Source organism: Lepidothrix coronata, unplaced genomic scaffold (genome assembly GCF_001604755.1).
Source record: "Lepidothrix coronata isolate B3197 unplaced genomic scaffold, Lepidothrix_coronata-1.0 Scaffold32, whole genome shotgun sequence".
NCBI classification, from domain to species: Eukaryota; Metazoa; Chordata; class Aves; order Passeriformes; family Pipridae; genus Lepidothrix; species Lepidothrix coronata.
In genome coordinates, this window is record NW_016690212.1 from 3,671,534 (window position 1) to 3,698,228 (window position 26,695).

The following is a 26,695-nucleotide window of genomic DNA, read 5'->3' on the forward strand; positions in this document are numbered from 1 at the left end:
AAGGCAGTTTCCTTCAATGTTCTACATTATTATCTGGATCCTGTTATGGAGAAGACATAACAGACATACTTCCATGCTTTATCAGATAGTAGTGCTCCATGCAAGGCTTCTGGTTAGCTCTATCCAAACATTATTGTTCTCCAAAAGTTCCCTTTTTCAGCATGTATCCAAAGGACTGAAATCCAACTTTCTTGTCTTCTTAGATTAGCACCCCTAGGACATCCTAACCCTATGGCTCCAAGCCACATGGGGCAAGGATAGGCAGTAACTGTTGGAGCCATTTCAGTTCCTGAAACCCAGCTCAGGTCTAGTTGGTTAAAGGGTAAAAGCAAGTGCACCTTTGACTGCCGTGACCCCATCCAGTCCCTTCCTCAGGTAGCACAAGGACTCTAAAACTCAGTAACAGACACAGACCACTGGCTGGTGGGGATCTAAATCTTAGGTGAGAACTTCATCTACCCAACATGCCAGCAGCCTACATGCTGCATATTCACTGCGGACATCACCCAAGTGGCAAGACAGGCAAGAATTAGAAACTATAATCTACATATTTTTCTGAACTTGAAACAGTTTCCTATGATGTTGATACTATTTCATAGCCTTGTCAAAAGTTACTTTTCATATGAAAAGACACTTGCAAAAGACAGCTATTTCAGATTTACAAAAAGGATATTTTTTCACATTTAAAAGAAAGAAAACAGTCATTTGATTAGATAACTATCGTGGGGGCTCTCTGTATCTGAAAGCAGACATTACACAGTCACACAGAGAGCAAAGTTCTTTGTTGAAGTTGCACACCATCATCAAAACTAAGCCCACATGTCTTTCAGTGGTGGGTGACAATAGAGAAAGAAATGTTTTCTTAATTGGGGAATTTAACATTAGTTACTGGATTATCTGCCAAACTATTTTCAGCTTTCATGCTTCACTAAACCGGAGTATTTAGCTCATCAGTCACAAACCCATTATTACACTGAAGAAAATGGGGAGCAATTAGCATACAAGATGATAGCTTAAAGGTGGTGCTAATTGGAAAGAATGAAGTATTTTTGAACCCTGTTGTATACAATTAGGTGAGATAATCAGGTTCTGGAAAAACAATTTGCTAATTTCAGATGTCTATTCTATAACCCGTGTTTAAAGTTTAAGCAAATTCATCTTCATACTAAACTCAGTGCAATCTGCCTTTGCAGTATCTTGCAAACACGAGGGTTGCAAACTAAAAGCTGGTCCAGCAGTAGAGCAAGCCTTGTTCAGGAAAAATACATACAAAACACAACGACTAATTCATCACAACAGCAGAGATCATCACTGAACTAAGCTCAAGTTGCCAGAAAGAACTGAAGAACAAAACCAACAAGAAAACATAATGTAATATTCATAATGCATGGTACAGCATGGCACCAATACATAGTGAGCTGCAAAATCAGTTGAATTACAGGACTGTACAAAATACACAATCAGAAAAAAAAATAAAACCATCTATAAAGAGCTACTGGTGGGAAAAAAAAAATAATTGCGCATGCTTTTGTTCATGATTGCTAAACAGAGAGGGAGAAATCTTGTGCATGAATAGTTAATCTGCCAAAAGGAAGAAAGCAGACAAGAGGAAAGATGCAATTCTTTATTACTAGCAAACTGCACTCAGACACAAGATGTTAGTTAGACAATTATAGTGCAGAAATACACCTTGTAACATTAGAGATTTGTTATCAAGAGTTACAGCTGCGTGATTTTAATTCACTTCTACCAATTGTTTGGCATATATTATTTCTAATCATCACACACAACTATAAAAATACTTCTACCAGTAGGTTTTTAATTCCAGGCTGCAACAACTTTCTGTATTTGTAAATTAACTTCTACATCACTATTTCTCTTGGCTCAGAACATATTTAATATTTTCTTCAAACAACAGAGCAGTCTGTAAACCTGTAACACACCCTGTTTTCAGGTTCACACCTATCTCATATTTTCCTTTTTAAAAATACAACTTAATTATGCTTTGGAATAATACCTCCCTGTACATCATGTGAAAAATGCTTCAACAGATACTACTCACAAAAGCATCTCTCTCCATAGAAAAATGCTACTGCAATCAGACTTTAATGACCAACTGCAGCATACTCCCCATGTTATCATGCAGGGGCGGTGTTCCTCTATTTACTGAAAGTGTTATTGCACCGTTCCCCCTACACACGAGTACCAACCATAGCACACAGTAACATCACTTATTTCTACATCCTTCGGGGAAAAAAAAAAAAAAAAGAAAGAAAACAAAACCACCACTCTTTGGTCTTCCTGAACAACCCTTGAAGTCTCTAAGGTAAGATGTATGAAATGGTTCCAAAGACCCATTGGAAAAAACAGACCTTCCCCTAAAGTCTGATTTCTTGTGGTATAATATTCCAAGTGTGCCAGCATATAACATAAAGAAACTTTTTAAAAGTAAAGACATAAATCAACATTCAGTATCACAATTAAGCCCCAAATATTGACATACATATACATAAATAGACACAGATATATACACACACATATATGTTTCTCCTCATGTTTGAATCATGTAAAGACATCTTGAAAATTAAGGCATCTGTGGGCTAATCTGGAAGTTCTTCAAACAATAAAACAGCATTTTCACATAGAAAACCGACAAGAGACAAGAGTTCTCCGAGGAATAGTAGATTTTTATCTCTGATTAAAGAGTAATTTGAATTAACTGATGTTTTAAAATTATTTAAGATCCCCTCCCACTAAGACTTCTACGTATACCTATTCCTATGCATTGTGAGCAGCCCTATGGGAGTTCATCCCTCTAGTGTGTGAGGTTAGACACAGCCTCCGCGGGATGAAAGCCTTTATCCTTCTAAAAATATCAGCCTGCCAGGATCCACTCCCGCAAAGCTCCGTGATGCAAACAGCATCGCTACAGTCCAAGGGCTGCCCAGCTTCCATGAGTAAGCACTAGCAACACCGAGCTATAATTACTCGGAATATTTTTAGGGTCACTGCTCAAAATTAGAGAGAAATGAGTGAGAAAGACCTCAGAATGGTGGCGGTCCTTCCCCCCGCTCCTCTGGCTGTTTCCCACTGCTGCGAGGAAAAAAAGAGCCTCAGCAGGAGCAGCCAAGGCGAGGCGACCCCTCTCTGCAGGGAAGATGTGCCTCGACGGTGTCGCTGAGCGGGTGGGGAGCCCGCACCGCCGCGGGGGCACGGGCACAGTCACCCCCCGCACCCCGGCCCTCACCTGACCGCCACCCGCACCCCGGCCCTCACCTGACCGCCACCCGCACCCCGGCCCTCACCTGACCGCCACCCGCACCCCGGCCCTCACCTGACCGCCACCCGCACCCCGGCCCTCACCTGACCGCCACCCGCACCCCGGCCCTCACCTGACCGCCACCCGCACCGAGCTCTCGTCCGGGCCGCCCGACATGGTGCCGCGGGCGAGGGACGGCCGCGAGCCTTGCCGGGAGCGCTGCCGGGCCGCGGAGGAGGTGGGGGCACCGCTGCAGCTGCCCCCTCACCTCCTCCTCCTGCTCCGCCACCTCCTCTCTCCAGCCATTTTAGGTGACTGAATGAATAGGTGCGAGCCGCGGCAGTGCAGAGCGGTTCGCGCCGCTCCTCCTCCTCCTCCTCCCTCCCGGCCCGGCCCTCCCAGTCGCTGGGCGGGGAGCGCTGTCAGTCAGCCGCCGGCGGGCCGAGTCGCGGTCCCGGTCAGTGGCCACCCGGGCGGGCGGCTCCGGCTCCTCCGCCCGCTGCAGCCGCAGTGCGTCAGCGGGCCCCGCCCCGGGCAACCGCCGCGGCGGGCGCCGGGGGCCCGGCGACACGCGGACACACGGCCCTGCGCACACGCGCAGCCGCCGCCCCGCACGGGCCTCCCCCCCAACCACACACACACACACACACACAGAGTGCGGTCTCCGCACGCACCTGTTATTTGCACACGCACTCCTGGCATTTGCCTGCAGACACACACGGGTACTGCTTGCCCACCGTGCGCACGCAGCCCTTCTCACTCCTGCCCTCGCGTGTGGGCTCCACACGCGCCTCTGGCCCGCACCCCCTCGCTGGCGGCTGTGGGCGCACATGGGGCCGATGGTGGTGCCCGGCTTACACGAGCCTGTTCGCCCATACGGACACACGCGTGGCACTTAACACTGCCTGCACTCAGCGCTCCCACACAACTGCACAGCTCGCCCACACACAACTCTCCACTCGCACGGTCAACATGCGCGGCTCTCGCACAGCGCTGCACACAGCTTTCGAGGCCTCCTTCCTGGGAGAGAGCCCTTGCCAGGGCCGGGCCGTTTGCCCTTCCACATATTTCCCTCTCCCGGGCAGGAATGAGACCTCCTCATTCCTCCCCTGGCCTGTGCTGGCCCTGCCTGCAGGAGCACAGAGCTCTCCCACCTTCCTGGCTGTGCCGGCAGGTTTGTTTGCCCTGGCTGCTCGAGCCAGGCATCGCTGTTCTCACTTCGCTAATGAAATGCCTGGTTTTAGCTGGAAACTGAGTGGGCGGATGACACTAATTTTTGATGCAAATAGTATCCCTGCCAGGAAACAAGCCCGGCTATTTTGCCCAAAACAATTCACATTCCTAGGGAAGATTTTCCATCGGAATAGGCCCGGATTTGAATTTGTAATGATATGCTAAAAGCCTTGCAGTTCAAGTTGTTTTGCTTCTGTTAGTAAAGGTTGTTCACGCCCAAGCCCCAGCCTTGGTCACAGATGGGCAGGTGAGATCTCCCCACATGATGGGGCCTCTAGCCATGCCCCTGAATCTTTCAAAAGTCTCTCTTTCTCAGCAGAAACCCACTGTATTATAGTAACTCTGCGTGTTTCTCATAGTTATTCTCTCTGTCTTTTCTATTTTTCTCTATTTATTTAGAAATTGGATTGTTTCTAGAAAATGGCCTGCCTGGAAGTTGCTATACAAAGTGATGATTTTCTGCTTTCTTCTGAATTACACAGCATCAGCACACAAATCTCCAACAACCTTTGCAAATATGGGGAACTTAAGCCACATACCATATTGCTGAGGTACACTGAGATAATATTTATCCGAAAGGCAGAAAAATGGAGATCCAGATAGCTCAGTGTGAAATCACTGAGGGAATTTGATACAAGCAGAGCAAAGACTACATTTCCTTGGGCTTCTCAGCTCATTATTCTCTAATTTAATGCCATAGGCCAGATGCTTTGTTCCACCTTTTGCCTCAATGTATTATGGAATGGGCGAGATAAATAAAGAAAAACCTCCTGCAGGTGAATTCTGTTGGCATTCATACAAAATAGGCTTGAAATGAAAGTGGCAGAAGTCTCATAGTTCAAGGGCATTTCCAGCTAGAAGGGACTGAACACTCGTGACTGCCTCATACATCTGTGGGTCTTGTATTGAAAATACCCTGCAACCCACTCACAGTCAGTGAAATCCCATGGCATAATTAGGTTCTCACAATTTAGTTGTACCAGATTTACAAATCAAGCTAACAATAAAACTTCAACAACTATGGAGAAGGTCGCTATTTCTTATCCAAAAGTATCCAATGCATTTTTTTCAGCTGACACAGTTAGTTACAAGGTTAATGTAAGAAGCATACTCAAGCCGAATTTATACCTTGGTTGCATCCTTCTGCATTTGTTTCTCACAGCGTCTTTTTCTGGATGGGCCCCAATACAGCAAAGCTCATCCACATCGCACTGCCCATTCCCATAAAATCCTGCTAAGTCAGTGTCTCCAGTTTGCCATAAGCTGTGCTGAAAACTCAGTGGGGAGTAACAGCCAAAGGACGCTCAAACCCAGGATCATACCCTAGATCTTTCCAGGGCCATTTCTTTTCTGGCCTCTGTGTGCCCTTAGACATTTGTTTTTGCCTGACTACATCCAGACCTCTCTCTTCCACGTTGAAAATGAAGCTAGCAAATTAAAAAGTCTGGCAGAAGTCCTCCTGAGTTTAATGTTAGGTACATAGATGGGTTGGTATTCACAGATTTCAGACCTTAATGACAAAGATTTGTTATCTACATTGGGCTTAAACAGGAAGTAATAAATTTTGGTGCTATAGTAAAACTATTCTATTCTAAGTTATGGTTATTTCAGTCCTACAGTATTACATATTTTCTATCTTAAATATTTCACTCCAATTCCAGACTCCTCTGAAACTGATATAGCAAGTGACATTTCATTTCTTGCCATGTTTTATGCAAATTGCCTCATTTGCATCTCTTTAGATGTAAAGACGATAAAAGACAAAGTTCCTGTTTTTTTAATAGCAAATTTTTCTCTGTGTTCCCCATTTCCAGAAAGCATACAACCCCTCTGTCAAAATGAGCTTTTCTTTTGGTTTTTCCGAACTTGTCCAATATAAACAAGCAGTGTGCTATACTGTTAACTTGGCTGCACCAAGAAACTTAAATCTCCTGCTTTTCCTTTCTTATAACGTGAGTGGCCTCTGCCTTCCAACATCCTATTCATGTCCTTGTTTGATTAACTTGAATAAATAAGGGCACAATAGCTCTTTTAAAAAATTGTCCAAGTATGTAACTAAACTGCCAATGTCTTGTTTATCTTTATATATAAAGCTGTATAAGCTAAATGGTAACAGTTGCAGATTTGGGCAATCTCCCAGCTAATGAATGACGTTTTTCAAAAGGTCCCCTCTGCTCATACTCCTCAGTCAGCACATCTACAGGTAGGGCCTGCGGTAGAGCACCCTGTCTCTCCTGTGGCTCCAACACCACAAGGTAACAACCACCTCTGGTCACCTCCTGATCAACTGCAGATGTTCACAGAGAGGGGACAAACAGCAAGGCAGGGAAGCAGGGAGGGAGTTCACAGCTCTGGTTCCTGCTCTGTGCTTAGAAGAGGACTGCTAAGAACATCCCTCCCTGGCAGCTGTCCCCGATGACTGCTGTTACACTTTCACCGCCTCCATTCCCCTGCCATATGACTCAGCACCATGAGCTTCATTCACTGGGCAACCAAACAAAAACCTGTGCTTGGAAGGGTGAGTGCTCTGACTGACACACACACGCACACACTGCACAGATGGTGAAGCTGCCCATGGAGTTCCTTTAAGCATCAGAAGCTGCCTAAAATCACTGAGCTGTACACAACCTGAGAGAGCCAAGTGGACTCCACTCCAGAGTCAGAGCCCTGTGCTTTGACCTGTGTGTGTTTGCAGACAAGTTGTGTTGGCTGTGGCTATTCTGTACCAGTTGGTTTTGAAATATCTCATTAAAATAGACCACTTAAAATAAAAGACACCTCACTTCATTTTTTTTTTAACTGTGATAGTTTACCAGTGCTAAATAAGCCAATTTAGTCAAAGATTTGACTTGTTAGTTGCTTATTTCTTTGACCTGTTAAATATATCATTTAGTTGGGAGAAGAGATTCTTTTGAGTAATGGGGGTGACATTGTTTCATTAAGATGGGCGATAATATATTAATCACTAATTTTTGATTAATCTGTGTCAAATAAACTAATTGTTCCACGACTTCTAGAAGGCTTCAAGGAAAATTATGAGGTTTTGACAAGTTAAGCACCTGACCTGGGCACCTGCCCACCATTATGGGAGGCAGATATTCTTTCAGATACAGACAGTGGAACATGAAATATTCAAATGCTATGAAAGAACAATATTGATGTCTTGTTCTGAATGTCATTAAATCTCATTGTCTGCATAGTTCATGATGTTTCATTGAAATCACACACACAACATAATCAGCTAGCATACCATCTCATTAGTGACCACTGTTTTCTTGAATGTATATATTAAATAAACTCTTTTTAGCCAAGCCACAATTTATTCAGTGATTTCTGGAATGACACACTGTGAAGCCTAAATGTATATGCAAATATGATATAACATATACATTAAAATGAGGAAAAAATTATATCATATTCATTCACATGATAGTTTGAAAAATTTAGATATTTTGGCTCATATAAGTGACCACAGATTTTCTCTATAGCTTTTTGCTTGTCCATGTCTGTCCTATGAACTCTGTGACTTGATAACTACTTGTATTCCAGTATCTTCTGACACAGAAAAGGTAACCAGACTCCTATGCAACTGGGTTTCATGATCTGTTGCCTATGGAAATTAAGTCAGCAACATTCATGCTTCAGCAACAATCACTCCATTTTATCTAAGAAACATTAATATATACAGTGCTTCCAGGTTTCTACTTGGCAGTGAAACTTCTGTTTGCATTTTCTGTATGATGCCTTGAGCTTACAAGAAACTTAGGAGTTTCCATAATCTTTTAAAAGATCTTCACTACAAACAAAACTAAAAGCTGTTACATCTTTATTTTTAAGCAACTTTCTAGAAGCAGTTTTTTTCTTCTCTGACTGGCTTCTCATTTCAAACTGCAGGTCTTGAAAAGCAGTCAAGCCTAAAAAGACATTTCAAATGCTTTCCATTTTCTTCCCATCACTCACTGAGACTTTTGATTAAATAACAATTAGGAAAGAGAAGTGTTAAGCTACTCTAAACCAGCAGGCTGAAATGTGCAACAGGGGAGCCTCTGCTTCCAATAACTGTGGAAAAGAAAGCAAGTTGCTGAAGGAAATCATCACTTGGCTCATGATAATATGGGGGGGGAGTAACCTCAAAGTTGAGAAGGAAAAAAGGAGTATAAGGTGATGTTTATGTAATCAGAATAACACTAGATAGGGAAAGGAAACAGACTGGTTTAGTACAGATGTGTGTGGAGAGAAGAAGGCAGAGAAACCAGAAAGCACAGCATGGAAAAGGAAGAGGGATCTCTGGAGTCAAAGCCAAGCAATGGCTCTGCAGGGTTGCTTCTGGAGCTGATCAGCACAAAAGGAAAAGTAGCACCAGACACCTCTGAAATGAGAAGAAAGGAGGTGTTTTTTTTCCAGTACCTTCCAGAAAATGAATGAACTGTAGAGGAGAAAATATAATGAGAAGAAACACACAATAAAGGGGTCATATCTGGGGCTGAGCAGAGGATTCAATGTGAATACAGCTGCTAGCTACACTATTACACTTGATGAAGAAATAAAAGATTTCGTTTTGTACCAATGCTTTTTACTCCTGAAAATTTTACTGTGTTTACTATATCATTGTTAACAAAGCAGTACCATTTTCTTCTGCTCCTGGCACCCCAGAGTGGTTGTGTTATAGGACAAAAATGTGCTTATACCCATAGATTTATTTATCTTTCTTCTGGGCCCAAGGACGGCTGTAGTTTGTACTACTGTAACTGCTATCTGCATTAATATGGTCATATCAGGGTAAATATTCTGATATGAATATATGCATTGTATTATATGCCATGTAACACACATATACATTAGATCCCCACTGAATAAACACTGCTAGACTAGAAGAAAACACATGAAAAAGAACAGGGCTAAACCACGTCTCTGGAGAAAACTTCCCCTATGTGATCTTAATCAGACTCATGACTCAAATCAGTGGATTTCACTAAGGATTAACATCCCTTTTATGTCACTGTGTTTTAGGAATTTGTTGGTTAACTGAAAGTTGAAATCAGCTGCTTTGCAGTAAAATCTTCCAAATGCACCCTGGCAACTGGAAGTCTCTTCAGGTATTAAAGGAAGAATCTGAATAATGGAGATGAGGAGAAAGAAACAAAAGAAAGTAGCCTTTACAATAATGTTATTTAGTTTGATAATTTATGATAACACTATTCAGTAGAGTATGAAGAAGAAAATAGCTCAAGTCTTAGCAGGACAAGACCTTACTGGGTCTTTGGGTTGTTAAATATCTCCTGAGATTAGCCATGTCCTGTAGTTTTTTGCAAGGAACTTAATCCTGTGGGTCAGAATCTTGTCCTTCAACCTGATTCTTGGCCCTGATTCACTAATGCCTTGAAGTAAATCCAACATGATCAGGATGGCTGAGTTTTATGCTTTCTTCATGTTATTGCAAAGGACTACAAAATATCTCCGAAGTAATTGAGTAGTAGCCACCTGTTTTACAGATCTTAACCGACGCTTGTATGGAGAAATTGAGGCAAGAGGGACACGTGAGTCACAGATACCTGTAGAAGAAATGGCTGTCAAAAACTGTATTAGGGCTGACTCTTGTGCCTGTGCAAACACTATTAGACCACACCTTAATGAGATGAATTATTAATACAAAAGCTGCACGGGAAATTAATTTCTGCTGCCTCTCACTCAAACCAGCTGTTCAGACTTGAACGTGTGTCACAGTTGCACAACACAAATTTTGCCTTAAGGATACAATTACCCAACACGATGGATTTTTCATAATGTCCCTCCCAATAGTATCCTCATCCTTCCCCTGTCCTTCCCACTTCCCCCATCACCAGCATGATTTCAGTTTTTGGTTCAGCCTCATGTAAGGTACTGAATGATAGGAGTTCTGTATGTGTGTGGTGAGCACAGACAGCATTAACAGTTGCAAGGCAGCCTCCTCTGGGCAGCCTTGCCAATCTGCCCTACATAGGAGGGAAAAAAAATACTTTACATATTTATATGACAAGCATCAAAACCCTAGCACATTTCAGATTAAATCAATATTAAGCTCCCCATCTCTGGTAAGATACCCAGATGAAATTAATTCCAATGAGGCCAGGAAATTTTCTGTTTCTTTACAGAGCCTGCTAATGACTACTAGCAGCGGTTAGTTGCTGACCCTTTCTTTGATTATTCTGTGTAAACACCTTATTTTCCTGTGCTGTTCTCCCAGGCTTCCTCCCACTTCTCTACATATTCACTAGACATGGTGTGCCTAAGACCCAGGTAGGTATGAGTTCTTTGGCTTCGAGCTTGTTGTACAATTTTTTACAATGAAGTCCGATTTCCTAACTGGCATCCTTAGGCATTACCGCAATTAAAACAATAAATAGTAATAACAAAAAAATAAGGATGGAAGGTGGGTGAAGACATGACTAATTATCTAGACAATACTTGGACCACAAGCCACAGGCAGCAAGGGAGCTTGGGGAAGAGCAAGTGGGTGGAGAGTCATCTGAACAACAGAGGGCTGGGCGGGTAAAGAATAGGTCTTGCAAGACAAAACTGAGAGTCTGTATTTTGATAGCATCATGGAATTTATAAATTAAGGGATGACAGCTGTAGATTAAATGTGGCACAGGTTGCTTTACACTCTCTGTGTGCAGCCTGGCTTGGCACTGTCACACAGATTCATGAAAAAAGATGGTTAGTTGAAATGGTGATATAACAAGCTGGGAGAACTGAGAAGCAGAAGTTCCCAAACAAGGTTTGCAGAAGGATCATGTGCTGTACCATGGCAGCAGCAGCCAGGGCCGCAGTCCCAAGCTCTGCAGCAGGCTGCAACGTCACCTCCCCTTCCCACAAGAAAACTTCCATCTCTGGGCTTGTCTACATGAAGGTGGAGAAGAAGTGTTCACTTATCCAGGTAGTAGCCATAGTTAAGCAACCATTTCTCACCTTCCCCTGGAAAAATGCAACAGATTGAGCCTTGTTTTCTTTAAAATTTATTTGAATTTGTTTTTGTACCACTTACTCTGTTCATATCACTTGGAAATACTTAGGCTAAAAGATGATACCACGGTGACAGGCTGAATCTTATTTAAATTTATATATATGGACAGGAAGCATACAGTTGCTCCTGAAATGAAAGAGCACTTCTTTGCACAGTGGGTAATGAACTTCCGGAATTCATTGCCACAGGAGGTTGGGAAAGCAGGCTATTAGCAGGCATAAAAAGGGATTAGACAAGATTTGTGAACAATGCCTCTATTAACAGATAATAAAAGGAACAGGCAGTACCAATGTCTGTGAACTTAGGAGACTGGACCGGAGAAAGAGGCCAGGTACACGTGCTCTTCCTAAACAGCATCTCCTGTTGTCACTCCCCAGGCTTTGCTCTCTGGATCTGCCTGCCCTGTCTCAGTCAATGTTTTGCTAGGAATATGGGGGACCTTGAAGGCTCTGCTAGGGTCTTCAAAACCTGTGGCTCAACCAGGGCACATGGTCAGCACCCATGCAGCTACCCCAGTGCCATCATGGGCAAAAATAGCACCTGCAGAACATTTCTTAATGTTCTGATGAGTTAAGCCCTAGGTGGTGCTGCTCTCACCAAAGAGGCTGGCAAACAGCATGGTGGAGTTGGAAAGGAGTTATAAAGAACTGGCTTTAACAAACCATTCACTGAGGCTCAGGAAAATACAGATGGGGGAAGAAAAAAAATTATGTTAATACAGTATGAGTTTGATAATTGTTTGGGATAGCATCAAAGGGGCTCACTCTCCAAAAAGCACATGAAAACATATATTCAGGGGTGACACTGAAAGGAAGAGTGGATGTCAAACTAGCCATGACTTTGCAGCTGTCTCTTTTTCCAGCTGAAGACTAACTCCATTTGATTAATCCTCTTGAGTACTTCTACTGCCTTTCTCTGGATTCTTCCAGCTCTGATACCTCCAGCCTAAAATCAGAAGGCTGGAATGGAGCTACACTCAAGATTATGCTGCCCCATGTATTCTTCCCCTAGCACAAGGATGTGCTCAGCTTTTCCTAGTTCTTTTGCAAGTCTTGAGTTATGTTTGTCTGTTTGACTGGCACTGAGCTGACATTTGTTATCCACCCTCTAACATCTTCTTCCTATATGGTAATAATGACATTTTTTTTGTTTTGTTTACCCTGTAAAATAAAAGACCATTTTCTCCTCTGTTTTTGTGCCCTAATTTAATTTACCACTTGTTATCACTGAGTCATATTAGAAGATTCTTCTAGACCTTTTTGTAACTATTGAAGTTATTTTCCCATTATCTGGCTTTTCATGGAAAATGTAGATCTTAGCAGATATTCTTATGAGGCTCTGCTAATCAAAACCTTGATTAATCTGAGGACGTTTGTAGAAAAATAACAGGAATGAGAAAGACATATAATATGTGATATACTGACACCAGGGAAAAGACTTAAAGTAAATTCCTATGTATGTATGTATATCCCTGGCTAACTAATAGCCACAGAGCACATAGCTAAAGAACAGAAATATATGAAAGGAATGAATGAAGGATGACTTATGGTGGGACACAGGTTGTGACTGAGAATACAAAAGTAAAGGGAACATAGAGGATCTCATGAATAAATTTCATTAAAGTGATCTATGTACATATCCAAGAAAATCTTTTTCGGGAAGCAAGAAATCTCTTACTGCTGGGGCGCTGCAAATAGTACTGGCAAAAAAAGGACCAGGAGCAACAGCAGTGAACACTCTCAGAAATGTACTTCGTGACCTTATTTATGTCTCTAGGCTTATGGATGATGACTAATCAACACAATAAAGGATTCTTATTTGCTTTATCCTTTTGCTTTTGAGTTTTGTGTTCTTTGAGTGAAGTCCTACTGCAAAAAATGGGGCAGTGTCATGAAAAAACTCCACATTTCCCTCACAACAACTGAATAGTGATTTAGTAGAGAAAAGAGCACCACCTAGTGCTAAATGCTATTTGTTAATGCTGAGGTGTCTCCATATATTCTAATCTTCTGGATGTTTGCTTATGTGTTTTCCTGCAGTTTATCCACCAAGAGAGGAATTAATCCTTAGCATCAGTGAGCATCCTGGCTCAATAAGAGTAGCTGGTTCATCAAGAGCTCAACATCCCTCAGAGTTTTGTGCACACTAAGGTAATGCCTTAGGCACCTAGTTAACATAATTATGGTTATTTGTCTGATTAATTCAGGCCAAATTCTACTACCCTTACTCACACAGTGGAGTTATGTGCTCCACAGATAAGTTTCCCTGCTTTCAGTTGAGTGAAAGTTAATCAACACAGGACAGGCTTAAGAAACCAGAAGACCAAACTTCTAATGCTTGCACTTATAAAAAGAGGGGATTCATTGCATTTACTCTCTGATCCTGCATTCATATAAAACTTTCAAGATTTTCTTAGAAATGTGAAAGCTGTACACTTTTTGTTTGTTTGCCTGTTGTGGTTTTGTTTGTTTGTTTTATTTTATTGGGATTTGGTTGGTTGGTTGGTTGAGTTGAAATATCCAGGAGGGAGGTCTGAAAAAAACACATTGCTTTACGTAACTGCTACCTTCATTATCATGATGATAGATCATATGTAACCTTAATTATTTTTTCAGCATTTATGGTTAAAATCCAGTACTGTTGGCTTTGTTTTCTTCTGATTATCAATCTACATTATGTTAGTGTTATTATTTTTGGTCTTCAAGGCCTTCTATTGTGTATCACAGCATTGGGTTTTCTGTCATAATGTAATTAGAATTTCAAAAGAAGGTAAGAAACAGGTAAATCAACTTAGAATGATTCTGCATCAGCTATCGTTATGTATTATTTAAATAGCTCCAGACTTGAAGATACATGTAAGTATCGGTTATGTGGGTAAATTTACATATGGACGTCTATAGTAAAATGCCATTTAAATGTGTTACTCCATCTAAATTTGTGATATTCAGTGACACCATGCTACCATGGCCAGATTAAATTTCTGTAATAATGGAATTATTTCTTCTCTGCTTGAAATGATTCAGCATTCACCACCATTTCAACAGGAAGATGGTGAAACTGAGCTATTCAAATTCTTTCCACGTCCTCTGATTTGCAAAACATGGTTTAGTCCACAGAGCTTTATATTTCTGCCCCTTATAGTCCTTCTAGTACACATATGCACAGGCCATTAAATAAGGGTGGTACAAAGTGTGAGTACTCATGAAACAGCCACGGTGCCTGTGTGTGGTATGTGGCTGGTGTGCATTAATGTTTCAAACACCACGTCTGCAGGGCTCTAGTTCCCCTAAAGCTACAGGGGTGCAGACCATTACCATTGTAGCTGCAAAGGCTGCAGTCTGGGGACTGCTGGTGTCCACCTCTCCTAGAGACATGGCAGAATCATTCCTGGGTCCCGCTGGGCCTCCATGGATACCAACATGGAGTCTGATAGGGAAGCTTGATTCAGGGCATCTGTAGCCATGCTGGTTCCCCTTCCTACTGGGCAGGTCTCAGCTGCTTATTGGCAGAGAAGTAAAACTGCTCTGTGTCTTCTGTTCTCTGGGTCTTGGGATTTAGAGTCTCACCTGCACCATGTACAGATTTCAGCAGACAAAGGGACTTTCTCCTCCCAGTCTTCTGAAAATACTTGTATACTATCATATGAAAGGCCCACTTTTTATATCAACATCCCATGGCTCTGAAGTAAAAACATGATAGTGCATGGATACATGTTCATCTGATCGTGGGTACATAGGACTTACACCTGTAGCTGTTTGCATCAGTTTCTGATTCATGGGAACCACCAGCCTGGTATGTTGTGTCGTATTCCAAGGATGCAGTGCTCCCTCCACAAGCACACACCCAAGATATGCAAAGGGACTTCCAAGAGCTGATCCTGCAATGAGCTGTGCAGAGATGAACATCCACAGCTGGGCTGGGAGGTTGCTGAAGACACCATCCTGTCCTGGCGTGTCCAAGCAACACCAATGTCCATGTCTGTACTGCTTGCTGTGAGTCACCAGTGGGTGTCATTGAGGCTCTTTAAGGGGCGTAATTTTAAAATGAGGTTTGGAAAATACTCAAAAAAATACTTTGGAAAGGGCTGGCATTGGTTTTGCATCTTTTCTGTAGTAACAACTGTGGGGAGCATGGGAGAGTCTCTAGGGAGTGTTATCTCATTGCACGTGGGTTTAATTCTGTCATCATAGTCAGCAATAGAACTTAACATCTATTCATAGCTACACTAGTGATGGGGTAATTAACTAATTAGTGGGGGCTAATTGTTAAAAATATGGTATTGCAACTGCAGTAAATTAAATAGCCTGTGTACTTCTAACGAGCAGAGTTATAAGTTCATGCTTTTTCTCCTCAGGAAACAAACTCCTGAGAAATTAAACCAAACCCACCAATTGAAAGCAAATTTATACTTTGCTATGAGTAAACCAAGAGCAATAAGAGACTGGCAACTGCATAAAGGTTTATGGCCTCATGGGAGGAGAAGAGTGTATAGCCATATGTTAATAACACCCAGAGGTAGGTAAGATCTTGCTGTCACCAAGGGCCTGCTGCTCTGCCCTCCCCAGTCTGGCACCTTGGCTTTTTGTTTTAGAAGGAAGCCAAGGTCACCAATCCTACCCTTCAAACTGAGTGGTGCTGGACTCCCTTTACAGCCATGCAAGGAGAGGGCAAGCCCTGCTGTGCTGTGCCTGGCAGCTGTTCAAGCCTCCTTCCCCCTGCTTGCTTCACACACAAGCCAGACATCTTGCCAGGGTCTAGGGAAGCAAGCCCCCACCTCTTAAAAAAATATACCTGTGTTAATGCAATTTAGGAGGGTAAGTTTTCCTCTGGGAACCTCTGTCTTTTCCCATACCCTGACAGCATGGCCACATGTCCAGGAAAGTTCAGCAAAGGGGAGGCTAGTTGCAGGCAGAAAGCCAGAGTCCAGCTGTGCTATGATGATAGCTTTTGCAGAAGCAAACAAATGGCATCTATTTAAAAATGTTACAGACCAAAGGTTTTTTTCCCAGACTGTCTGTTTGTTCCTAGTTATGGTTTTGTTCTGTGTTTTCAGCGAGCATATAATTACCATGAATTATATAGCAGAACAGGGTGTGTATAAGACACACCTTGAGCAAGCAGGTTCTCATTGGCTTGAGCAATGACTTGAGAGGTGCTGTTTCCCAAGCACAGCTTCCAAACCCACGGTCTGGGAGGCCTCTGCAGAAAACTGTTTTGTTTTAGAACTTTAAAAAGTGACATATTGTACCTCCTGCATTGACAGGGCACTTTGTAGCTCTTGGATTAACTAACCATAGCCCTTCCTTATAGCAAACACGGAAACATTAAAGATCATGGATTAGAATTATATTCATGCAGATACAGATATTAACTGTCAATCATTTTTAGCAGATGTCTAATAAATCCTTCTTTTCATATTTGAGCAGGGCAAAGTACACATCTTGCAAATTGAGAGCCATCACTATATTTCAGTTTAGTCCTAAGACTATTTACAGAATCATAGAATAGTTTGGGTTGGAAGTGACCTTAAAGATTATCTAGTTCCAACCCTCCTGCCATGGACAGGGACACCTTGCACTAGATCAGGTTGCTCAGAGCCCCTTACCTGGTCTTCAACACTACCGGGGCACCAAGTTGAGACTGACTAATCTGTACTTCCTTGGGACTTCCTTTTTTCCCTTTTTAAAAATGATGATTATGTTTCTGCTTTTCCAATCAGTGATAACTTGGCTGGACTGTTACAGCTGCTCAAATATGGTGGATATTGGCTTACCCACTTCCTCCACCAGTTCCCTCAGGACCCACAGATGCATCTCATCAGGTCCCATAGACTTGCGCAGCTTCAGATGACCTTAGATGGTGTCAAACCTGATCTTCTCGTAGTTCTTCGTTCTCCTAGTTCCTCTTACTTCCTCTTTGTTAGGATGCATCACTCCTGAGCTTGGAGGAAGTGACCGTTGAATATTAACCATCTTTCTTGGACCCCTCTTCCCTCCAGGGCTTTATCCTCTGACACTCTACCAAGCAGATCCCTGAATAGACCAGTCTGCTCTGCTGAAGTCCAGGGTATTGAGCTTGCTGTGCATCCTCTTCACTACTCCAAGGATCTCAAACTCCCCATTTCACGGTCACTGCAACCCAGGCTGACCCTGAGGTTCACATGCTCCACCAGCCCCTACTTGTCGGTAAGAACAAGGTCCATCATAGAACCTGTCTTTGTTGTCTTCTCTATCACTTAGAGGAGTTAACATGAAAGTATTCCAGGGATCTCCTGGATTACTTATGCTCTGCTGTGTTGTCTCTCCAATATCAGGGTGGTTGAAGTCCCCCATGAAGTCCCCCATGAAGTCCCCTTTAGTTCTGACCCATGAGCTCTTGGTTGGCTCCACTTTCACCCTCAGACAGAACTCCAGTCACTCCAGTTGGTCATTGACACAGAGGATGACATACCCTCCTTGTTTCCCTGGTTGTTTTTCCTAAAGAATCTGTATCCTTCCATTCCAACACTTTAGCCACAGGAGCCATCCCAGGATGTAAGATCACAACCCTGCAGGCATGTGCTTGTCTCTAATTCCTTCTTGTTTATCCCTGGTGCTCTGTGCACTTGCATAGAGGGGCAGTGAAGTTGGGTCCCCATGAAGCTGCCTCACTGGCTGGAGTGTCTGGAATTTCTTTGTGCTGTTCTCCATGTGCTCTCCTGCTGACCTGTGATTGCCTTCCAGGCTCTGGGCATCTCCTGCTGTCCCCGGTAGGGGACATCAAACTGGTATGACTGGAAAGGACTGAGGTTGCCCTCCCCTGGCACCTTTACTTTAAAGCCCTCTTCACCAGCTGGGCAAGCCCTTGAGCAAAGATGCTTTTTCCCTTCTCTGACAGATCGACCCCATCAGCTCCCAGGTTTCTCAAAGTGGGACCATGGTCTAAGCAGCCAAACCCCTGGCTGTGGCACCAGTCCTGTAACCATTTGTAAAGTCACCAGTTTCGACTGGTCCTTTCAACACCCTTCCCTTTGACCAGGAGAACTGATAAAAAAACCCCTACTCCTGAGTTCCTTACTGCCTCTTCCAGGACTCTGTAATCCTTCTCAATACTCCTGTTATAGTAGTAACTTGATATACATTCTGTTACAGAAGCCTTCGATGAGGGATCCTGGAGGTGATTTTAAAATGATGACACTATTAAAAACTAAAGTGAAGAGCAAATCATTGCCCTACATGCACGTGGATAGATGGAGCTCACCTGCCTGGAAATCAGTGCTGCTGCTCAAGCCAAAAGAAGAGGTAACTATCATTATAGGCACAGGACTAAAATCTATAGGGAATATATGTTGATATTTATCTTTCCTATTTACTTATTTCTACATAGACCTGCTCATTCTAATTCCCCAGTAGGTTGATTGAGCAGTGATTCAGAAATTTTTCTGAGAATTTGTTATGGGTACTATTTGTGGTCCTCACTGACAAAGCAAAATGCAGTAAATCCAACCTGCTACCTAAGCAGTGCTTAGCTCAGGTGGTAGATGGTGGCAGCAGGACACAAAGAAGCCCCAAGGCTATATACAGAGTATTTCTAGTGCTCTGAATTACTCTATTTACCTGGTGAAACAGTGACCACATTTTACTGCTGCGGGACAAAGTCCTACCTTGCTTCTCTTTTTGCTCAAGCATGAAGTACGTGATGTACATGCAGGCCAGGAAACATGTCCAACTGATCTGTGACATCCCTGCCACAAGATACCCAGTTGATACTCAGAAGAGACCAAGATCTTTCTATCCTTGGCAAGGTACTCCTTGATTGTACAGCAGATGAGTGGTGCTGGTGGCCTGTACTTTGCTGTGCACAGTGATAATTACCAGTGATAAATAAACCCTTCACATACCAAAGTCCAAGGCACGTTGTGAATAACTGGGGTTACAGCAAACTACCCCTATAGGCAAATTTTTATATAATTGTCCACTACAGGTATGTGTCCATACAGCTCCTGAACTGTCTTTCAAATTAAGCTAAACCACTCAAACATGGATCAAGTTGAATGTGGCAGCTCATTCACCTCACAAACCCACTAGAGACCCACAGAAAGTTTGGTCTGAAGTTAAATAAAAGCCAAAGGAACAGATGTAATATTACTTTCAAGAGACAATTCCTACCTCCCCTTGGCTCGGCAGTGATGTGTGCAGTCATGCCATTAGAAAGACAAGATTTGTTATTAAAGCCTTTGTGCTGCCTTTTCCCTCTGGCCCCTAAGTTAGAAGGCAACAAGAATAATCAATGAGCTGTGCCTAAAGCCCATAAGCATGGAATCCATCTATCTACTAATAAACTCAATAGTCATCACTATCTAATTCACCATTTAGTCTTTAGTATAACTGCATGTATTTCTGTAGAATGCTCAATCAAGCATCCTTAATTATATAGACTTTTCTGTATATTTTCTAACTGAACTACTACTTGCAGTATTTCTTTTAACCTGTGGGTCATGTTCTTTGAAATGAATCTGAACTTTAACCTATGTCACTGTCATCAACCACATACTGAGCTATCTACTATTACCCAACAAGTTTTTGGGCAGCAAATACTATCATTTATGTACTATGATACAACCCCCTTTTTAGTTACATGTAAAATCTTATGAAATTCTTTTCTGGGAAGACTCAAATTTTCCTGGCTTGCCTCAGTTCAAAGGTATACACATGAAAGAAAAATAAAATAATCTTTTTGTTTTGTTTTGTTTTGTTAGATGACATAAAGATTTTTTTTTATTTTAGAGTTGTGCTATATCTTGTCCTTTTACCAAGAATTTCAAAGCTATGATGTTTTCCATAAAGCCTAAACCACTGCACGCCCACAGTTATGCAAGAGTAAAATCCTTTCAGATTAATAGGAAGGTATCCAGCACTCATATTCACAAAGCAAATAGGAAAATTTAGATTAGCCATATGCTGAAGGCTCAGAAATCAGAATTACTAAGATAACAACAATCCAGTATTTGTTGTTTTGTAAAATTATCACTATTTTTAAACAAAGTTGCTTGAGGTGTGGCATTGGCAAACAAGAAAGCCTTCTCCATTCTTCTTCATGTAAGCATTAGAAATGTTTGAACTCTGCAGTTGGAAACAGATTGTGCAAGCCATCCCTAGCATGTAGAACCTAGTTTTGAAGCATGAAGAAACAGGTTTTGAATCACCAGGGAAATGGTACTGAAATACCTCTAGGTAAGAACAGGCGTGGAAACATTTCACCACATTCCGTAACTCGCAGGTCCAGCTGTTTGTGGCACGTGTGGCAGCGCTCCTCAGAAAACCTATTTTCCACGTTCATTTACACAATACGTGTGGCATGCCTTGACAACCATATCAAAGCAGCATCTGCTGGATACAGGTAAAAACTATACAGAAAAGGCAGAAACACCATAATATTTTGCCCACATATTTCCCAGGCTGAAGCAATCAGCGGGTTAGGAACATTTCAATATTGCCATCATGTTCAGGACACATTTGATAAGCATCAGTAAACATACCTAACAATGTGCATGAGTGTAAGTCAGTGCTGGCAATATTGAGTGCTGCTGCATCTGCATGAGGCATATCAATAGCTTTTATAAATCTTGATTATAGTGGAAATAAAGAGTAATTTCACATCCATGCGAGCTGGTAGGTGATCTACCAACAGCCTTCATGCACTGCTTTGTGTCCTGCCCACAGAACAGTCACCCAGTTCAGCTATTTTCCTACTCTGGGGCCAGAGTCCCCTCCTCAGGGTGATGGAGGAGCTGGCTGCTCTGGGCACTCGTGCCAGCATATGCCACACACAAAGCACTAGGTGGCCCTTGCAGTCTGTCCCTGGGCCCCACATGCTCATCATGCATATCACTGGACCCAGTGAGTGGCCTGGGATGAGTGTCTTCCAGCATGACAGGGGGAGGCTGGAAGTGCTGGTGTTCAGACAGAGAAAATATAGCATGCCAGAAAGGCCTTCCCATGGTCATGGCTGGATGTGGCCAGAGGTTCCTAAAGGCATCTGGTGTCCCATAAGGACCAGGGGCTTAAAGATGTCCTACAAATGGGTTAAAAAAAGCAACATTTAGATTTTCTTGGGCTTATACAATGCTGGCTAGCATCCTGTGGTCCAGGGGTTGAAGGGAGCCTGACTGTAATGATTTGCTAAAGGTGGGCAGCCACTCCCCTGGCTGTGGGCAGGCTCTTCTGGAGTGGGAATGAGGGCTCTCTGCAGTGGGAAGGGTGGTTTTCCAGCTGCTCCACATTACTCTTTGAGATGGTGAGGGATGGGTCCCTGGCTGGCAGTCTCATCCCACTGCTCTAACTGCAGAGTAGCTCCTTCGTGTCATTCTTGGTTGACTTCATGGCAGCCCTTGCACAATCCCTGGAACTACTGCCAGGCATCCCTGTTTTGTGAACACCCCCAGAGCTCTTATGTACTCAGCTTGAAACAGACTTCAAAGATGCACTGCTTCTAGTCTTCAAAAGAAAGTTGCTACTGCCCCCAGAGGGGAAGCATTCCCTGGCTTCCCTCCTCCCTGGCTTTCTCTTTCCTCCACCAAACCGCATGCTTTTCTCTCTTCTGAAACGCAGCTGCCCTTTCAGCCTCCAGCCTATAACCTCACAGCATGAGTTAGGACTAATGTATTCCTCCTTCCCCACTCATTTCCACCACGTCAGGGGCCTCTGGCAGAGAGGCAGGGTGCATTGGCAAGGTATCTTTGCCCAGAAGCCCTGCAGGACACTCTGGTGTTGCTGCTGACTTCTGCCCCACTCGTTCACTGGGGCCAGGAGGACACGGTGTTCGGGGAAGCCAGGCTGACAGCTCTGTTTGCAATACAGAATGAACGCTTAAGCTGGAACAGATGGGAGAACTAAGCTGTTTTCTCAACCTTTTTTATTACAAATCTCCTAACAGTCGGATTTCCCCCTGCCCTGGGAATTCCAGTTCCATGCAGGTAAGTAAGGGAGAAGAACACACAGATTTTTTTTTTTTTAATAGAATAAAAAAAAAAGCAACCTATTTCTAGCTTCAGAGAAAAAAGCCTGAAAATATGAACCACAGACAAAGCCAAATGCAAAGTGGTGCCATGGGTGTATGTGCTGGGTGGGTACTGCCAGTGCTGTGTGGCAGCTCCCTGTCCTGGGGACTTTCACCAGCACCTCCTCTTGAGAAAGCCAGCCCAGGGTGTAAACAGTTATGCTGAAAACTCAGTGAATAAACAGAAGCACAAACACAAGAGGAAAAAACCCTAAAAATACATGACACCCCCTTTATTTTCACCATGGAATGAGAGAATTGGGAGCATGTTCCTCTCCCTGCTGTCTTCAAATTCTGTGTCTGTCTACAGACAGCGTCAGTGATCTCTGCTGTCGAAACCTGTCTGAAAGTAAACTCTGAGAGTCTCAGATCTGCTCTCTCTGCAAGTCTTTCTGGGCTAACCTCTTCAAAGTGCAGGAGGGACACACCATCTGCAGGCAGGATCAGAGGAAGAGTGAATGAGATTTAATTAAGATGATTTTGCCCTCCAGTCAGGTTGTTTAAAAATTTACTTTAGTTCTCCTACCCCTTCCATTAAACTCACAAGCTAGAGGAAGCAATACACCCTGAAATATTGATTCTGTCTCTCAGATGGCAGTGGCCTACATTTGTGGGTGCTCAGCCCATAAGCTGATGCCCAGGACTGTTGCTGTCCCACCACTCTGCATTTGGAGGAATGATTAAGGTGCTGGTTTGGATTAGAGGCAGAGTTTGACATTAATCCTTTAATTTCTTTTAAATGCACTATGATTCATTATCTCAGGCAGGATCCCATATCAGGTGCATTAAAAAAGCTTTGTGAAAGGCAAGCTGAGGTTGTTTGATCAAAGCTATGCCCTAGGCAACATGAGAGCACTTCCCAGCCTACTACAGCTGGTTTCTGTAAAGGCAGACAGCACCAGTTTGAGTGCTTGGACTGACTGGAAGAAAGCTTAGATGTGTTTAATTTTTTTTCTCCAATATTTTTTTGCCCCTCAGCTTATCAGTCATGTCAGCCCTAAACAACAAGGAATAAAACAGCCAAATTCAATTCATCTTTGATTTGCACCTGCAAAGCTTACATCATCTTCACTGAAGGCTTCCTAAGTGTGGCAGATGAGTATTCAGCTAGGAAAACATCAGCCTGGCAGAGACAAAGTCATGAAACTCTTGGGAAATGCTGCGGTTGCTGAGCCCTGCCCATAGCAGTGCTTCTCAGAATGCAGATCTGCTCCAATTAAGTAATGCAGCATGCAAACGATGGGCAGAAGAATTTGGGACAGAATTAAATATTCCACAGTGTATTGCATAGTCAGTCACTCCCAAGGACAGCTGAGAACCTTAAAATCATATTCATATAAAACAGACTTAGGTGCCTTCATACTGTTAAGGGTCATCAGTGTAGTCACTATTTTATGTTATACCCAAAAGTAATGATGATTTCTCAGCCAGTAAATAGCAAAAGGAGTTTCACATGTTATCAGAGGAACTTACTCACTATCGATAATCTTTACAGGAAATTACTGTGAAGGGAGCAAGCCTGGCTCAGGAACAAACTTTGGCAATGCTACGCTGATAGCAGACTGCAAACTCAGCAGTAATGTGGGTTCTTCCAAGTTCCTCTCTAGTAATCTAATCAGCATCATTAATTCAGGAAACCTTTCAAGAACAGCTCAGGATGCCTGGGAACTCTAAGCTTCATGGTCCAAACATTTGTCTTGTTTAGTTTCCCTTACATGCCCTCTGTTTCACCAGCAACAAGTTAGGCTCCGCTGCTCAACATGGTGTTCAAGTCAGCATCATGTTTCTTTCCTGCTAGAAGCCCATGAGACTGGAGTTCCAGCAGCACTTTCAAACAGGATTCCCGAGGCTTAGTATTACACGTGGGACACGAAATTTGACCCTGTAAGCCTGCACACAAAAGCTTCTGTATTTGTGTCTGAATCTGGTGCTCAGCCAACTGCAGGAGAAACCGATTGAGGTAAATGAAGCAAGACATCAGTGATGAAGAGCTCTCCCAGGTCTGGAGTATTCCTAAATGCTTATGGGAGTGGATTTCTAGTGAAACTCTCACCCCTTAAGCTCTCCATGGCAGGCGACAGAGCTCTGTTCTCACACGAGCCATTGTGGGTGAGGACTCATCTTCAAGGGCAACAAAGCAAATAGTTTCTGCTCACACACACCTCATTCTTCAGGAGAGCATGCAGCCATGCCTCTTCTGCCTCCATCCACAAGAAATCCAAAAAAACTTGAAAAGATTTTGACAGTTAGATAGGATTAAAGCAAAAACCCGTATAGATTGTGGCCAGTCTAAGATCTCTTTGACAGCTGGGTGCAGACAGCAGAGGACTTCTGCCCATGCTCTGGGCTGACACGGCAGGATCCTGCTCTGATCCAGAGGCAGCTCAGCACTGCATTTCATGCATCATGTTTTGCCTGGCACTGGGTAATGCAGGACAGCTCCTGTGAGAAGAAGTAAGTGCCTTTCAGGGTGGGCAATGCTAATTAAATGTGCCTTCACGAGTGCCAGGGCAGGGCAGCTCAGGTCTGTCTGTACTTGCTTCCTACAAATGCAGGAAAAGAGCTGGAGAGACTCAGCCTTCATGGCTCCACGTCTTCAGTCCTTTCCTCTCAAGCTCACAGTAGCTTTTCTGTGCAGCAGAGCTCAGCAGGCTGGCTGCGTTGTCCATGAAAGCACAGGGTGTGCAGTCCTGTTGACTCCAACAGCACCGAAGTTCCCACTTTCCTGCTGGCCAGGAGGGACTGGTTTGGCACTGCTTAAAACAAGCCATAGATGCCATCAAACAATGCCCTGTGCCAAACAGGCACTTTCTGCTGCAGTACTCCAGCGCCCATCAGAAGTAAAACCTGCCCTGGCTTCATTAGTCTGAATTTTTCTACTTCCAGCTTCTGTATCTCATTTATGCCTCTTGCAGCAGCATAAGGCTCTGAATTAGCGAAGTAAAAACACATCTTCTTGCACAGCTTTAAACAAACTGAACCAAAAAGCTTGGAACATGGCCTTACACTCACGGCATGCTAGGCAGGTATTTGGTGATACAGCTCTACACCATGTCCTATGTAAGAACATGCTTCAGCACTTCTGATCTGGTTTATCTTTAAGGTGCTGCTGAGAACTCCTGACTCCCTTGGAATCTTTGACAGGCAGAATAGGAGTTAAAGTCAAGAGAGTGAGAAGATTGTTTTTGAGGAAATAATTCTTGGTTGGAGGGGAGGAGTTTGGAACGGTTGGAGCCCATGCCAATGCAATAACCTCAGGTTTCCCAGAGGCACTCAGAGGGGCAGAGAAGCAGGCACCTTGGTGGTGTCCCACACGGAGATGAGGGCCCAGCCCTCAGTGGCACAGCTCTGTCCTTGCCCAGTGTCAGAGCAGGGCGAGTGGGTCACAGAAAATCGACAAAACTAGATCAGATTGAGTAAGGGAACATCCAGCAGGCTCATTATTTAGAAAGAGACATTTTTTAATATCTTTAACACTAATGTTGCCACTGGATTTTTTTTCCTGGTTGTTAATTAAACCCTCTGTCAGACAGAAGCCCATGACTTGAAAGAGGAATTGAACCTTCCTTCAGAAGTCCCTGGAAAGGAAGTGCAGTCGTTCTTCCAGACCGGATTGCCTTGCCTCTACTTTCATCTTGGCATGAAATACATCAATCACTTTTTTTCACCCATAATAATGCAAGCAAGAGTCCAATAAACAGAGTCCTCATCCTCTGATGCTCAGCAATGAGCCATATGGCACATACATAATGGAAAATGAGCAAGGAGTTGAATTTTCTGTAACACGATTACGGTATAAAAGACTGCAACAGCACCTCCTTGTATGCTCATTTTGCACTTTGAAGAAAATAGGGATTTTCAGAATTTTGCTTCTGTGACTGCCATTTCATACTGGCTATAAAGGGATTTTGGTTGAATAGCAGAGCTCAGACAAGGAATGTTATTATTTAAGAATGGATTATACTTATGTGTTACCTAGAAAAACTCCAAAGAACATTATGAAAGTCCTCTGATTAAAACTGTGGGCTAGGATTAAGCGTATTATTTGTTTTTCACAAGTATGAGCTGTGTAACTTTTAAACCACCCTAGCTTTGCAGGTAAAAAGTGATGCTGGGAAGTGTTCACTCAGTGCAAGAATGTCTTATTATTGTGAGCAGACATT

General features: G+C 43.2%; 1 protein-coding gene across 10 annotated transcripts in view; it reads right to left on the bottom strand.

Moving 5' to 3' along the window:
- The window catches only part of KIF21A (kinesin family member 21A), an 87,818-nt gene extending 84,194 nt beyond the window's left edge, over positions 1–3,624 (bottom strand). For 4 of the 10 annotated variants that reach the window (XM_017811468.1, XM_017811465.1, XM_017811470.1 and 1 more), the window contains exon 1: positions 3,393–3,623. In XM_017811468.1, the coding sequence (XP_017666957.1) occupies positions 3,393–3,436 (44 nt within the window). In that variant the 5' untranslated portion in view covers positions 3,437–3,623. Of the gene's footprint in view, positions 1–3,392 lie in introns of all 10 variants that reach the window. The other 6 variants (XM_017811469.1, XM_017811472.1, XM_017811471.1 and 3 more) reach the window with 3 other exon arrangements.
- Between the last annotated feature and the right edge of the window lie 23,071 nt (positions 3,625–26,695).